This window comes from Mustelus asterias, chromosome 21 (genome assembly GCF_964213995.1).
Source record: "Mustelus asterias chromosome 21, sMusAst1.hap1.1, whole genome shotgun sequence".
In the NCBI taxonomy this organism is placed as follows: domain Eukaryota; kingdom Metazoa; phylum Chordata; class Chondrichthyes; order Carcharhiniformes; family Triakidae; genus Mustelus; species Mustelus asterias.
In genome coordinates this window covers 62461897-62478824 of record NC_135821.1, presented here as the reverse complement: position 1 = coordinate 62478824, position 16928 = coordinate 62461897, and the positions used below count along the sequence as shown (strand labels likewise).

Here is a 16928-nt window from a genome sequence, read left to right as displayed (position 1 = left end):
AACAATAAATGTTTATTGATTAAATAAATTCCTAAGCTTGAATCTGAGTCCTGGTCATTATTTCTTTATTCTAAAATTGTGATGCAGTGAAATGAATAAACGTTGCCCCAGACCTGAGTGTCACATGTCACTCACTGTTAGCACGGCTGTGTCTGAGTCAGAATGTTGTGAATTTGTCTCACTCCACAGACATCATCTCCACATCATCTCTGCTGACTCTCTCAGTGAAGTACGGAGGGATTGCTGCATTGTCAAAAGTGTTCTCTTTCAGCTGAAACACTAAACAGAGTCTGTCTGCCTTCCTAGGTGTGGTGGACTTCAGTTGTGCCTTTGTCCTGCCTGGACCACCGTTGTGTGTTTGTCATGCCTGGACACATCCCCTGCCGGCTCCTCCCCTTGTCACCTAGTATAAAGGTGGTTGTTTCCTCCCCCTTGTTCAGTTTGGGTCGGTTATCTGTTGGGATATGCTCCGAGTTCTGTAATGAATAAAAGCCTACAGTTGTATTGGCACACAAGTAGTCATTTGCCTAATTGATAGCGCATCAATTTTATTCATTACCTTTGACCGACATGGAGCAGCTTTTAAAACCCGACAAGTTAACATTGGACCCTCAAGAGGTCGGAGCCTCTGATAAATTTGACCATTGGCTGGACTGTTTTGAAGCATTCATCGACGCCGCTGCGGTCGTTGACTCCGACGGCGATAAGCTCCACGTGCTCCGCGCCCGGGTAAGTGATGCAGTCTACGGTATATTCCAGGATGCTACTACATACGTGGACGCTATAGAACTCTTAAAAGGGCAGTTTCGAAAGAGCCCGAACGTGGTCTACGCCAGACATCTCTTCGTTACTCGCAGGCAGCAGCCAGGAGAATCGTGCGCCCAATTTCTGCGCGCCCTGTGGGTTCTAGCTCGAGCTTGCGACTGTAAGGCTGTTTCAGCCGCTCAGAACATGGAGGACCTGATCCGGGACGCCTACGTCACGGGTGTTGAGTCTACTTACATTCGGCAGCGCCTGCTTGAACAGGGTGGCTTGGATCTCCAGCAAGCGGCCACGATAGCTGAATCCCTAGAAGTGGCCTCCCGCAATCTCGGGACCTACCCTGCACCCCGTTCCATCGACGGTTCCACTGTGGCGGCTGTTCCAGCGGGGCCCAAATGCTACTTCTGCGGCCGAGCCAAGCACCCTCGGCGTCGCTGCCCAGCGAAGGATGCGATCTGCTCCGGATGCGGTAAGCAAGGCCATTTCGTCAAAGTCTGCCGGGCGAAGCCGATCGCGAGGCCTCGTGGCACCACGTGTGTTCCGCGGGCGCCGCCATCTTTGATGCAGTCAGTGGCTGCGGGCGAATCGCCATCTTTGATGCAGTCAGTGGCTGCGCGGGAATTGCCATCTTTGATACAGTCGGCGGCACGGAAATCGCCATCTTGGGTGCTGTCATCAAGGCGCGCCGAGCAGGAAACTTCATCCGTGACGCCATCAGACGCGGACGAATATGAATACTCACCGGGTTCGACGGTTGCATCGATTCGTCTGGACCAATCTCAGCCTCACCAACTCTCCAAGTCAATGATGGAGATGAAGGTAAACGACCATGTAGAAAACTGCCTGTTTGACTGCGGGAGCACAGAGAGTTTTATACACCCTCGCACAGTGCGTCGATATGCCCTTCCCGTGCGGCCCTGGAGACGGACAATCTCCATGGCTTCGGATTCTCACTCAGTGGAGGTCCTTGGGTGCTGTGTGGTGACTCTGACGGTACAGGGCACAGTCTACGAGCGTTTTCGGCTCCTCGTGCTGCCGCGACTCTGTGCAGCTGTACTGCTGGGTTAGATTTCCTCCCCGCTCTCTGTCTGCAATGCGCCGTTACTTAGGCGCCCCCCGCTCACCACCTGCAGTCTCTCGACCCTCAAGATTACCCCCCCCCCCCTTTATTCGATAATCTCACCCCGGATTGCAGGCCTATAGCGCTACAGTCTAGGGGCCTTCCAGTCAGCCGTTGGCAAGACGTGCTCCCGGACGCACTACATTCAATTAGGTCACTCTTGTGTACAGCGACCAATACGACCCCTCACGAGCGGATGTTCACTTTCCCCAGAAAGTCCTCCTCGGGTACCTCGCTCCCAGCTTGGCTGATGTCCCCTGGGCCCGTTCTGCTTCGGAAGCATGTCCGGACCCATAAGGCAGACCCCTTGGTCGAGAAGGTCCAATTGCTACATGCTAATCCTCAATACGCTTATGTAGCGTACCATGATGGGCGGGAGGACACAGTCTCTGTCCGTGACTTGGCACCCGCAGGTGCCCCTGAGGCCACCACGTCCCTCCGCCCCACTGTCCCAGTCCCTTGTGTTGTGCGCCCAGAGACCGCTACGCCCCTCCCCCCTTCAGTCCCAGTCTCCTATATTGTGCGCCCAGAGCCCACTACGTCCCTCCACCCCCCCAGCCCCAGTTCCCTCTGTTCTCCATACACCACCAGGGCCACAGCTCACTCCCCTCACCCCTATGTACAGCTCGCTTGAGTCGCCGGTGCCGTCGCCACCCAGTACCCGACTACTGGACGGGACGACGGATGGGTCTGCCTCACACCACCTGGCGCCTCCTCTCGACGCTCAGTGCCTGGAGCCTGGGCTGACACCGCTCCCTGCTCGGACGACTCTGCAACCTGCACTACGACGATCGCAACGGCGGATCAAGCCACCAGATCGTCTGAACTTGCGACATTGTTTCCGCTTCACCCCATGTTTTTTTTTGAAGGAGGGGTGAATGTGGTGGACTTCAGTTGCGCTTTTGTACTGCCTGGACCACCGTTGTGTGTTTGTCATGCCTGGACACATCCCCTGCCGGCTCCTCCCCTTGTCACCTAGTATAAAGGTGGCTGTTTCCTCCCCCTTGTTCAGTTCGGGTCGGTTACCTGCTGGGATGTGCTCCTGGTTCTGTAATGAATAAAAGCCTACAGTTGTATTGGCACACAAGTAGTCTTTTGCCTAATTGATAGCGCATCACTAGGCACATGTAAAAGATTCCGTAGCACTACGTTGAAGAAGAGCAGGGGAGTTCTCAGTGCACTGCCCAACATTACCACGTTGGCAAATTGGCTGCTGTTCCATGCATAAAAATGCTTCATAAGCTTTCCTTTGACTATGAAGCACTCTCTGGTGTCCTGCGGAGGTGCTGCTGTTTAAATGCATTTTCATTTGAAGATCTATTATGAAATCTTTTTCCTCATTTGCAGATCCCTCCATGGCCTCACCCAGGACTGTCCAGCCTGTATCAGTGAGGTTACAAGCATTCATTACCACTTCCCCGCACAAATGTGGCATCACGGGCAATCCCAGAATCCTCAACTTGGCCCCCAGAATCTCTCACTCTTCTCACTCGGTGGATTTGGTCCTGGAGTCACCTGCAAAGACATCCCCAGTCTACCTAAGACCCTCCAGTGACTGTCATCACTCAAATGGCATCCTCTTTTAGAATCCCCTTAGCTAGGTTCATGACAGTCTTGATGACACAGGTTTCCAAGGGTCTCTTTTATCTTACTTTTAATAAATCTTTTTGAACAGCCTGGTTGGTTCTGGCAAAACTGAAGTCTAGCCATAGAATTGTCTAATTCAAAATTTCTGTTCTAACCCTAGCTTCCGCCAAACAGAAAAATGATCTCTTCTTGAAAGTGATTTGCTTCTTTTCCTCACAAGGGTTCTTGGTGTTCCTTTTTCTGTCTCTGCTTTCTTTTTGTGTCTGTATCAACTCCAGCTCTTCTGATTGTAGCCCTCCTTTGTGTCTCTATCCGTAAGGCTTTTTCCTTAACATATTTCCTGTTCACACTGCTACCAGGGTGAAAGGTTGTAATGTAAGTTAGTAAGTGGAATAATTTTATATTGTTCCTACCTCGATGTGTGTGTGTGAACAGAGCCACTGTGGTTGTTGAAATGGACTTTCTCAGTGAATCTAACAATGTATTGTTTATGTTATACACCAATTAGAAGGATGTGTCTTATGCCTCCTAATCTGAAAAGCAGGGTCCGATTCTCCCATCCCAATGTGCATGTTTTTTGGCGCGTTGGGAGGGGAAAATCGCATGTTGGCCATTTCACAGGATTCGCTCATGCGTTCCTGATGCCTGCGCGTCTCCCACAGCCAGAGAGCAGGCGCAGTCGGGACCGCGCTGGAAACCGGCGGGAAGAGAGGTAAGTCATTTAAGTCTGTTTTTAATGTATTTTAAATGTGATTATTGGGCCTGGCACAGAATTCTCCAGGCCCGATAGCACCTCCCACCCTGCCAGGAGTATTTCATTCTGGTGGGGTTTAGAGGAGCTCCCCATTTGCGGGGAACTAGTGGGAGACAATCGGGGCCCCCCAGGTCATCAGATGGTGGAGAGTAGTGTTCCCTTGGCATGGGCACCCTTGCAGTGCCAGCCTGTGCAAAGTGCCCATGCCCAGAGGGCACCTTGTCACTGCTCGATGCCCGATGGGGCCAAGGGGCGGGGCTTAGGGGCAAGAGGGTGGGGGCAATGGGATGGAACTGAGGGGCTAGGGATGGGATGGGGCCTATCGTGGGTGGTGCCAAGTGGGAAATTTTGGGTGGGGCCTGGGGGGGGTGATCAGTGGGGGTGGGGGGTCCTGCTGCCACTCTGCATTGGGATCGGTCGGGGCTGGAGGGAGGCCAGCCATTGGCGCGGGCTGGGGGGTGTTCTGCCAGGGGGGGTCTGCCTCCTGTGGGGAGGTCTCCCTCTCGGGAGGTGGAGTGTCTGCCGAGGTGGGGGGATCACCACTGCAGGGGGGCGGGTGCTGGAGATCGGGGTGCTCTGGGACGGTGGGTCGGGTATGGCCCGGGAATGCTTGTGCAGGATGCGATCAGGCTGTGGGGGCGCTGGGGGGGCAGCAGTGCGAGGATCCTAGGCTGGCCAGTGATCCAGCTGGCCAGAAAACTGCGATCTGACAGATCGGGGCCACTGCGCAGGTGCAGAGGCCCGGAACTGTCAAACTCTGGTGTGAATAGGCCCCCCCCCAGCCCGAGCTTTTAATGACATTCACGATTGTGACCTCTGCATTGCACAGAGTGTGGGAGATTTGGTTCAGAAGTTGAACTGAAATAACAGTCGTGATTTACACCAGATTTCTTGCCTATTCAGCACTTTTGGGAGAACCTTGCCCACAGTTTCTGTCTCTGATTGGCACTGATCAGAAGACTTGTTACATGTACGTGACAGACTTTCAACAGTAGAATTCAGGAAGTCCCCGTACAAGGTTTCATTCCAAGTCATAATCTAGCCAGTGGAGTTATTGTCTGCACTCATTGAATCCGATTAAAGACTGAAGGTAAGAAAGTGGAGTACTGTCTGCGTGAGAGCTCCTAGCGACTCCAAGTGCACAGGTACATTGGGTCAGGGCTGCCTCATGTCCGGTTCTCGGCTGTGATTGATGGAATATTGGTGTAAATGTTACAAGATCAAAGACTGATGAGGAGCCAGCTTGGAGTCTGCGGTGGAGGGATAATGATGGAATGCAGTGAAGGGGAAAATAAGAGCAAGGGACCAGGGGAAGAGGGGCAGTGGAAGAGAGGGGAATCAGAGGAGTGGGGTGAGGATTAGCTCACATGGGCAGCAGAAGAGTGGGAAAGAAAGAAAGGGAGACCAGGAGAGAGGGTCTGGGAAATTAGGGGAGTGGTAATGGGGAAGAATGGAGGCAAGTGTGGAGGCAGAATGGGATAAGGGAACAATGGGAGAGCAGGTGAGTGGGAGACCAGCAGAACCTGAGAGGGTTAACTGTTGAGAGGGAATGTGGAGAGGTGGGGATAGAATCAGGAGAGGAAAGGGTAAGAGGGGATAGGGTGCATGTGGGAGTAGGATGCAAACCTTAACTACCTGCAGCGTATGGCAAAAATGCACTTCTTTGGAGTCAAAACTGATTTTTTAATAACAGTACTTATAATTTGGAAATTTCTGATCATCCAAACTCCAAAAACTGGACTAACCAGTCATTGAGCAGATCATGGTAAATAATGAAATTTGTAAGGATTGGATACGACAATGCATTGAGTATGGTGCAACTGAGAAGGACATTTCATCTGTTATTCTATCTATTGCAATATGAACCATCTCTCCCTCTCCTCTAATATGTTACATTGGCTTAAGGGCTGACTTATTAGTGTTGTTCCCTCCAATCCCCTTTTGTCTCTTTCGTGGCTCTACTTCCACAAACCCCCCTCAACATCATGGGGTGGAGTTTTTCCGTCCCGCCCTCCACAGGAATCGTAGCAGGCGGGACACGAACCATGCAAAGATCTGTTGACCTCAGGTGAGATTTTCCAGACATGGGTGGAGCGAGGCTGGAAAATCCTGCCCATGGCGCCCTGCTAATGTGGGTTGCTGACAGGCACGTCACCACTGATATTCATACAGACCTGATGTGGAGATGCCGGCGTTGGACTAGGGTAAACACAGTAAGAAGTTTAACAACACCAGGTTAAAGTCCAACAGGTTTATTTGGTAGCAAAAGCCACACAAGCTTTCGGAGCTCCAAGCCCCTTCTTCAGCTAAGTGGGGAATTCCCACTCACCTGAAGAAGGGGCTTGGAGCTCCGAAAGCTTGTGTGGCTTTTGCTACCAAATAAACCTGTTGGACTTTAACCTGGTGTTGTTAAACTTCTTACTATTCATACAGACCCACAGGGGTCACTGGAGAGCAATCTGGAGCAAGGCCTCTGACTGCTTTGTTCCACTGTTCAGTTCAGGAGAATAGAACCAGGTTCAACAATGGCCCACCTGAAAAAAATCTATTGACTTTTTGCTGCTCTCTAAATTGACCCGAACTGCCTGCGATGATCCCTGTCACTCGCAGGACCAGAAAATACCCAACAATGTCTCATCACCAAGACAGTGGGTGGAATTTTCCCCAGAAATGTGTCATTTTGGATGAACAGACCGGTGTTATTGATGCCCGCATGTTCGGTGTGAATCAGCTCACAGTTTTCCCACACTTAGGCCAGAATCTTATCATCGCTCACGTTGGCAGGATTTTCCCATCCCACTGCAGTGAACAGAAATTTGGCTGGGCGCCAAATTCTCTGACCTTGTTGCAGCGGGAGCGTGGCGTGAACAGCTGGTAAGATCGCGCCCTTAGTCATTTTTTGGGAGAGGGGTAAGTTTTGTACTGGTTCTGAGAGGGAGGGGCCTAAGCACGCGGGCAAGCCCGGCTTCACAGAGATTATGCGTCATTTTTAAAGAGCGCCCCGATCTCAAAATGAAAGTGAAGACCCCCCCCTCCTCCACAGACATTGGGACCCCCACCCCACCCCACCCCATTGAAGGCATGTCTCCCCAGCCACCTCCCAAATATAGATTGCAGCATCGAGGCATTGGGGCCCTGCCAATGGGTCTCCCTTATGATCTCCCTTCATGATCCCCCTTCATGATCCTCTTCACGATCCCCCTTCCTGAACCTCCATCATGCCCACCCCTTCAAGACCACCTTCATGTCCCAATTGGACCCAACTCCCTTGGCAGTGCCCATCTGACTCTTCCAGGATGCCAGGTTGGCACTGACAGATGGGCACTGCCCTGCCATGTCTACCCAAGGGCTTCAATGGCCTCCAAGCTCTCCACATATGCTGTCAGACCTACTGAGATTTTCCAGCATTTTCTGTTTTTATTACTGTGAATAGTTTTGAAGTTATTTTAAAATGTTTTTTTTATTTGCTTTCCAAAACAATTTTAAACAACCTGACAGTAGTTTTGAGTTTGTTTAATAATGTACAACAAGCAAGTGACAATAGGCTGTCTATTGCACATCTCTCCTGACTTCCATTTATTACCATCGCTGAATCCCCCACTATCAACATCCTGGGGGTTACCATTAATCAGAAACTGAGCTGGACCAGCCAGCTGGCTAGCTGTAAGAAAACAAAGGGTGGTGGTTGATGGGAAATATTCATCCTGGAGTTCAGTTACTAGTGGTGTACCGCAAGGATCTGTTTTGGGGCCACTGCTGTTTGTCATTTTTATTGATGACCTGGATGAGTGAGTGGAAGGATGGATTAGTAAATTTACGGATGACACTAAAGTCGGTGGAGTTGTAGACAGTGCGGAGGGAAGTGGCAGGTTACAGAGGGACATAGATAAGCTACAGAGCTGGGCTGAGAGGTGGCAAATGGAGTTCAATGCGGAAAAGTGTGAGGTGATCCACTTTGGAAGGAGTAACAGGAATACAGAGTACTGGGCTAATGGTAAGATACTTGGTAGTGTGGATGAACAGAGGGATCTGGGTGTCCACGTGCATAGATCCCTGAAAGTTGGCACCCAGGTTGATAGGGTTGTTAAGAAGGCGTACGGTGTGTTAGCTTTTATTGGTAGAGGGATTGAGTTTCAGAGCCAGGAGGTCATGCTGCAACTGTACAAAACTCTGGTGCGGCCGCATTTGGAGTATTGCGTACAGTTCTGGTCGCCGTATTATAGGAAAGATGTGGAAGTGTTGGAAAGGGTGCAGAGGAGATTTACCAGGATGTTGCCTGGTATGGTGGGAAAATCGCATGAGGAAAGGCTGAGGGGCTTGAGGTTGTTTTCGTTAGAGAGAAGAAGGTTAAGAGGTGACTTAATAGAGGCATACAAGATGATCAGAGGATTAGATAGCGTGGATAGTGAGAGCCTTTTTCCTCGGATGGTGTTGGCTAGCACGAGGGGACATAGCTTTAAACTGAGGGGTGAGAGATATAGGACAGATGTTAGAGGTAGGTTCTTTACTCAGAGAGTAGTAAGGGCGTGGAATGCCCTGCCTGCAGCAGTGGTGGACTCATCAACGTTGAGAGCGTTCAAGTGGTTATTGGATAAACATATGGATGATATTGGAATAGTGTAGATTAGAGGGGCTTTAGATTGGTACCACTGGTCAACGCAACATCGAGGGCCGAAGGGCCTGTACTGCGCTGTAATGTTCTACGTTCTATGTTCTATATAAATACTGTGGCTATAAAAACAGGTCAGGGATTAGGAATCTTGTGACAAGTAACTCATCTCCTGACTCCCCAAAGTCTGTTCACTGTTAACAAGGCACAGTTCAGGAGTGTAATGGAATACTCTCCACTTGCCTGGATGAGTGCATCTACCACAACACTTAAGAAGCTCAACTTCATCCAGGACAAAGTAGCCCGCTTGATTGGCACCACATTCACAAACATTCACTCCCTGCACCGCTGGGGTAGAGTGGCATCAGTGTGTAACCATCTACAAGATCCTGGACTCACCAATGCTCCTTAGGCAGCACCTTCCAAGACCATGACTATGAAGGACAAAGACAAGGGCAGCAGGCACATGAGGACACCACAACCTGGAAGTCACTCACCATCCCGACTTGGAAATATATTACTGTTGCTTCACTGTCGCCGGGTCAAAATCTTGGAACTTCTTCCCTAACAGCACTGGAACTGCAGTGGTTCAAGAAAGCAGCTCACCACCACCTCCTCCAGGGCAATTAGGGATAGGCAATGAATGCCAGCCTAGCCAACAATGCCCACATTCCCTGAATGAATAAAAAAAAGATTCAGGGTGGGGTGGTTAGGGGTTGGAGAAAAGGTTGTGGGACAGAGGGAGACTGGTGAATGGGGCAGTGAGGGGAGATGAGGAAAGGGGAAGAGAGGGAAAATGGAGCTTTGCCTTTTTTTGGAAAAGGAGATCATGAGGAGAGGGAGACTAGGGAATGGGACGAAGAGAAGGGAGTAAAGACGGCAAGATGATGAGTAGGAGAGTCCCTGATAAAGAAGCAGCCAATGAATAGAGTGAAACCTGGAGCCCATATTGTCAATGTACAGGAAAGATTATTTCCACTGATGGGCAGAGGGAAAACAAGACGACTGAGGATTCTCACTGGAAGAACTATGATGGAAAATTCTTGGATGAATCCCAGGGAAAGCTTCACCACAGGGGGTTTGAGTTTAAGAGCCGTGGGGTTATGCTGCAACTGTACAGGACCTTGGTGAGACCACATTTGGAATATTGTGTGCAATTCTGGTCACCTCACTATAAGAAGGATGTGGAAGCGCTGGAAAGAGTGCAGACGAGATTTACCAGGATGCTGCCTGGTTTGGAGGGTAGGTCTTATGAGGAAAGGTTGAGGGAGCTAGGGCTGTTCTCTCTGGAGCGGAGGCGGTTGAGGGGAGACTTAATAGAGGTTTATAAAATGATGAAGGGGATAGATAGAGTGAACGTTCAAAGACTATTTCCTCGGGTGGATGGAGCTATTACAAGGGGGCATAACTATAGGGTTCATGGTGGGAGATATAGGAAGGATGTCCGAGGTAGGTTCTTTACTCAGAGAGTGGTTGGGGTGTGGAATGGACTGCCTGAAGTGATAGTAGAGTCAGACACTTTAGGAACATTTAAGCGGTTATTGGATAGGCACATGGAGCACACCAGGATGATAGGGAGTGGGATAGCTTGATCTTGGTTTCAGATAAAGCTCCGCACAACATCGTGGGCAGAAGGGCCTGTTCTGCGCTGTACTGTTCTATGTTCTACAAGTATTTATGGCAGAAGGTTTTTTTTTAGTTTAGTTAGGGCATCATGATGGGCACAGGCTTGGAAGGCTGAAGGGCCTGTCCCTGTACTTTGTTCTTTGTTCTGTAACAGTTGTGAAACACATTATTTATTCTTTGGAGCTGGCTGAGCTTAAATCTTCCTGAAAGATTTAACTTGGATATGATATATATCAAAAGAATTGTAAATGCAGAATGAGTGAGGGAAAAGGGGGAGTTTCAGACTTGTTTTTTGGGTGAGTTAAAAAAAAGCAATCTTATGGCACTTAGTCAAAAAAAAAGTGTCAGGATGTGATTCTCGTCAGTAGGCAGCGGGGTGGAGTCTAATCTTGCCGGTGAAGCCAACTGCTGAGCTCGAGGGCGCCATTGCGCAGGTGCCCCGATCTCCCAGTGTACTGGGAGATCTCCTGTCAGGTCCGCCCCCCTCCCCCCCACCCCCCCCCCCCCCCCACCCCCACCCATGGACATCAAGACCTGTTGCTGATCACTCCTTGAGGCAGGCTCCCCCCGCCCCTCACCCCAGCCGATCAAACCCCCCAACCCCCCGATCGCCGGCCTGGACATCACAGTGGTGTTGGGATCTTCAATTAAATTTGCAATGTATTCCTTGGTGTAGCCTATAGGCCACAAACTAGAGGAAAGGATGTAGAGGAACAAACTTGTAAGGAAATTAGAGATGCAAGAACAGTACAGTATTTATAATGGGGGACTTTAATTGTCCAAATAGAGATTGGGATAGTAGAATGGGAAGGGCAGAGAAGGGTGAGAGTTCTGGAAAATTGTTCAGGAAAATTGTCTCCATCTTATGTTTCCAGTCCAGTGAGAAAGGAGGCACTGTTTTTTGGGAATGAGTTGGGCCAAGTGGACCAAATGTCAGGATAAGAACATTTGGGGAACAGTGATCATTGTATCATAAAGTTTAGGCTAAGTATGGAAGAAGAATTGACTGGGGGGAAAGCCAACTTCAGTGGAGTAAGAATGAGTCCGGCCTGATTAAACTGGAATCAAAGGTTAGCAGCAGAAACAACAGGCTACCTTCAATGGAGGGATAGGTAGGCACAGTCAAGGTATATTTCCACTAAGGGGAAAGGCAGGACAAACCAATCTAGAGCTCCTTAGATGACATGGACTGCTTCAGTTTCTGGATACTATTAAATTAGAAAGAGTGCAGAAAAGATTTATTTGGATGCTACCTGGAGTTGATGGTTTGAGTTACGAGGAGAGGCTGGTGAGACTGGGACATTTTCTCTGGAAAGTAGGAGGCTTAGGGGTGATCTTATAGAAGTCTATAAAATAATGAGGGGCATAGATCAGCTAGATAGTCAATATCTTTTCCCAAAGGTAGGGGAGTCTAAAACTAGAGGCCATAGGTTTAAGATGAGCGGGGAGAGATACAAAAGGGTTCAGAGGGGCAATTTTTTCACACAGAGCATGGTGAGCGTCTGGAACAAGCTGCCAGAGGTAGTAATAGAGGTAGGTACAATTTTGTCTTATAAAAAGCATTTTGATAGTTATATGGATAAGATGTCTATCGAAGGATATGGGCCAAATGCGGACAATTGGGACTAGCTTAATCATTAAAAAAAAAGGTCAGCATGGACAACTTGGGCCGAAGGGCCTGTTTCCATGCTGTAAACCTCTATGACTCTATGAGCAGTCACGAATGGTGCTCAATATTGTACAATATTCAGTGAACCTCCCCACTTCTGACCTTATGATGGATGGCAGGTCATTGATGAAGCAGCTAAAGATGGTTGAACCTAGGACAAATGTAAATAAATCCTTTGATGCACCCGACCTAGGCATCTCTGCCTCACCCCCTGTTCCAATGCTTTAATGTAAATCTGACAGCCTATAAATGGCCTGAATTTCCTCCCTCCATTATGTTCAGCCTCAGGAGTGAACCATGCATTGCCCTTTCATTAAAGCCCATCAAAGAGAAGGGGGTTTGGCAACTACCAGTTAACCTCTCACATTGTCTTCACTTTACAGAGGAAGTTCCAATGGCCAACAGACATGAACGAACAATGTCGGTAACTGCTGAAAGTCTCTACAGGATTCTCGATTTGCCAAAGAAATCTTCGCCAGAAGATGTTGAAGAAGCATATAGGTAGGAACTGTTGACGCTGGTTTCTTATGAGCTAATCACAGGAGACTCAGAACAGGTTGTGATCACTTTATTTTTCAAACATATGCAGCGAGCGCACTAATTCAGAGAGATTCCTGTAGCAGACTCTGCCCAGCCGATGAACCATGGCATATTTATACAGTAAAAAAAATCACGTAAGCAGTATATTGTTTTGAATTCCAGCACTGTCTATGTTAGATTCACATTAAGCAATTAACAGACACCGCGAGGCAGGGTGTCTGTTGCTCCAAGAATGATCTGTCTTCCTAATCTCCTGTTGTTACCAGGCTTGGCAATGTACTGCCAGCTTGAGGTGTTACAGAGGTCACGAGGCATACGAGCTAGCTGTTCACCCACGTAAGCAGTCTCTGTTTACATCAACATGTTCTGATTATGGAATTTTACTTAAACATCCTAACAGTTTTTCATAGATTCCCTATTCTCTTCTGATGAGACATTTAAAGAGATCCCTTAATAACCCATACTTGTTATTTGCCCAGAAATAATTTTTGTAATAAATCATATTCATTATTTCCCTCAACAGAACATAGGAGCAGGGGAGGCTATTAAGACCCCTGAGCCATTAAATAGTATCAGAATTGATCTGTTTGTCCCCAGGTGAGTTTCCCCAGATGAGAAAGGATGAACTGATTGATTGATTGGTTGATTGATTTGATTTATTGTCACATGTACTGGGATACAGTGAAAAATATTGTTTCTTGCGCACTATACAAGCAAAACATAACACTCATGAAGTACATAGGGAAAAAGGAAAAGGAGAGGGTGCAGAATATAATGTTGCAGCTACAGGTAGGGTGAAGAGAAAGATCAGCTTAATATATGATAGGACCGTTCAAAACTCTGATGACAGCAGGGAAGAAGCTGTTCTTGAGTCTGTTGGTTGGTACATGTTTTCAGAGTTTTGTATCTTCTTCCCAAAGGAAGAAGGTGGAAAAGAGTTTATCTAGGGTGCGTGAGGTCCTTGGTTATGCTGGCTGCTTTCCCGAGGCATTGGGAAGTATAGACAGAGTCAATGGATAGGAGGCTGGATTGCGTGATCGACTGGGCTACGTTCACAACCCTTTGTAGCTTCTTGCGGTCTTGGTCAGAGCAGGAATCATACCAAGCTTTGATACATCCAGAAGGCATGCTTTCTATGGTGCTGCTGTAAAAATTAGTGAGAGTCTTCGTGGACAAGTTGAATTTCCTTAGCCTTTTGAGAAAGTAGAGACGTTAGTGGGCTTTCTTAACTGTAGCGCCGCATGAAGGGTCCAGGACAGATTGTTGGTGATCTGGACACCTAGAAACTTGAAGTTCTCAACCATCTCCATTTCATCATCTTTGATATAGACAGGGATATGTCCTCCACTACGCTTCCTGAAGTCAATGACTAGCTACTTCATTTTACTGATAATGAGGGAGAGATTATTGTCATCGCACCGTTTCACAGATTCTCTATCTCTTTCCTGTACTCCGTCTCGTTGTTTGAGATCCAACTCATTGCACCGGTGTCATCAGCAAACTTGAAAATCAAGTTGGAGGGGAATTTGGCCACACAGTCATAGGTGTAAAAGGAGTATAGTAAGGGGCTGAGGACACAACCTTGCAGGGCACCGATATTGAGGATAAGCGTGGAGGAGGTGTCATTACCTATCCTTACTGATTGTGGTCCATGGGTTCCTTCCTTTATTGAACTTCCCTTGGTTAGTCTCAACAGATTAATTTAAAAAGGATAATTTCCCTTGCGGATACCAATTAACCAGCCCAATATATTTACTTTAAAAGGAGCCAATTTAATCAGGCTTTCTTGAGTTAAAGAGTGAGTTTATTAGCGACTGAATGTGAGAAAAATGATAAAGCACATGGATACATCATAGAATCCCTACAGTGCATAAGTAGGCTAATCGGCCCATCGAGCCTGCACCAATAACAATCCCATCCAGCTGTATCCTCGTAACCCCATGTATTTACCCTGCTAATCCCCCTGACAACAAGGAGCAATTTAACATAGCCAATCAACCTAACCCGCACATCCTTGAAGTGCAGGAGAAAATATACCCAGACATGGGGAGAATGTACAAACTCCACACAGACAGTCACCCAAGGCTGGAATTGAACTTGGATCCCTGGAGCTGTGAAGCAGCAGTGCTAGCCACTGTCACCATGCTGCCATAAATATATATTCACAACGATTTGAAATGAGAATTCAGTCCAAAATAAGTTTAGAAAAAATAAAATCAGCCTTTGATATTTGTGAGGAGTAGCTGATGTAATGTTGCAGCTGTTGTGATTTATGATTCCAGCAGTGCTGACAAAGTAGTTGGTTTTGAGGTTCCAGTGTTGTGCAGTTTAGCTGGGAAGCTGCCCTGTTTCCTTTTCAGCTGTGGCTTTGCTGACTTGGCTTGCTTCAACAATCAGAGGGCAAGAGAGTGACTTGCAAAACTTTTGTCGGGGTCTGTGAGCTTTCCTCCTGTGTCACACGCTGACACATCTAGTACTAGTTGACATTGACTAAGGTTTGCAGTTGGCTTTTGTCCCAGTCTTTGTATATTCTTAGAGGTTGGAAAATCCACAAAACAGCCTGGGGCATTGCTCACAGGATATCATTGCTGCTGAGATGATAATCAGCTCCCATTATCTTCACGGGAGATGGCAGTTAGCTTCTGAATGGATTTTGTGCTTTAGATGCATCCCTGTTTGGGATGCATCCCTGTTTGCAAACAAAATGTGATACTATTGCCTCACTCTCTTAGTGTCACCCATGAGCAATTCAGCTCATACGTAATAGAGGGGTTTCCCTTGTCATCCTGACAGTGTCATAAATACATACACATGAAAATGTGAATTGGGAGCAGGAATAGGCTATTTGGCCTCTCGGCCATTTGATAAAATCTATTGTGGTCTCTACTTTCCTGTTTAACACTATAACCTTTGATTCCCTTGTCAATCAAGAATCAAGAACTCCCCAAAGATAGGGGAGTCTAAAACGAGAGGGCATAGGTTTAAGGTGAGAGGGGAGAGATACAAAAGGGTCCAAAGGGGCAATTATTTCACACAGAGGGTGGTGAGTGTCTGGAACAAGCTGCCAGAGGTAATAGTAGAGGCGGGTACAATTTTGTCTTTTAAAAAGCGTTTAGAGAGTTACATGGGTAAGATGGGTACAGAGGGATATGGGTCAAACATGGGCAATTGGGACTAGCTTAGGGGTTTAAAAAAAGGGACAGCATGGACAAGTTGGGCCGAAGGGCCTGTTTCCATGCTATAAACCTCTATGACTCTATCGAACTCTGTCTCAAAAATATGAAACAACCCTGCCTCCACTTCTCTTGGGGGGAGAAAAAGCCATGGACTAAAGACCCTCTGAGAAAGGGATCTAAGCTTCAATCACCCGCCAATTTCACTTCATTCCCTCAGACCACAAAATCTATTGATCTCAGTTTTAAAATTTTAAATTACTCCCAGCCTCAGCGGCTTTTTTTGGAGTAGTTCGTTGTGTGAAGAAGTTCTTCTTGGTGTCACCCTCTCAAGGAACCAGATCTAATTTTAAGTTTGTGCTTCCTTGTTCAGAATTCTTCCGCCAGAGGAAATAATCTTTCTCCAGCTACATTACTGCCTCCATTGTCACTTGAACAAGATCACCACAGTAATAATTTACCTGAGATGAATCATATTAAATGACAACACTAATAGTCCCCCTAATTGCATTAGTTGGTAAATCACTAAGTCAGCACAGAGTTGAGTATCAAACCTGGGATCTGCCACAATCTGTGTGACTCTACACTACATCATGCAGCATATTTAACAAATGAACAATCAGCACCCGCTAATCAATGTCAACAACAACTTTCATTTACATGGCATCTTTAAAATAGTTCAATGTCACAGGGTGATATGGTGGCACAGTGGTTAGTACTGTTGCCTCACAGCACCCGGGTCTTGGGTTCAATTCCAGCCTTGGGTGACTGTATGGAGTTTGCATGTTCTCTCCATGTCTGTGTGGGTTTCCTCTGGGTGTTCCGGATTCCTCCCACAGTCTAAAGATGTGCGGGTTAGGGGGATTAGCAGGATAAACATATTAGGAGTAAATATGTGGGGTTACAGGGATGGGGCCTTGGTAAGATACTTTGTCAGAGAGTCAGTGCAGTTTTGAAGAGAAAGATGGTGAATTTTTAAGTAAGGTATTGCTCTACTTGGAGCAAATGTTGTTCAGTGAGTACAGGGGTAATGAACGAATCGGACTTGGTGTGAATTAGGATATAGAGTCATAGAATTCCTACAGTGC

At 47.6% G+C, this 16928-nt stretch overlaps 1 protein-coding gene and 1 long non-coding RNA gene across 5 annotated transcripts in view; one reads left to right on the top strand and one right to left on the bottom strand.

Moving 5' to 3' along the window:
* The window catches only part of LOC144509334 (uncharacterized), a 135817-nt gene that overhangs the window by 80806 nt on the left and 38083 nt on the right, over window positions 1-16928 (bottom strand). The gene's annotated exons all lie outside the window — the stretch shown is intronic.
* LOC144509331 (dnaJ homolog subfamily C member 5-like) overlaps window positions 1-16928 on the top strand; it is a 34896-nt gene that overhangs the window by 7655 nt on the left and 10313 nt on the right. For 3 of the 4 annotated variants that reach the window (XM_078238004.1, XM_078238002.1, XM_078238003.1), the window contains exon 3: window positions 12511-12628. In XM_078238004.1, coding sequence (XP_078094130.1) covers window positions 12511-12628 — 118 coding nt within the window. Of the gene's footprint in view, window positions 1-5233; window positions 5314-12510; window positions 12629-16928 lie in introns of those variants that run through there. The other variant, XM_078238005.1, reaches the window with a different exon arrangement.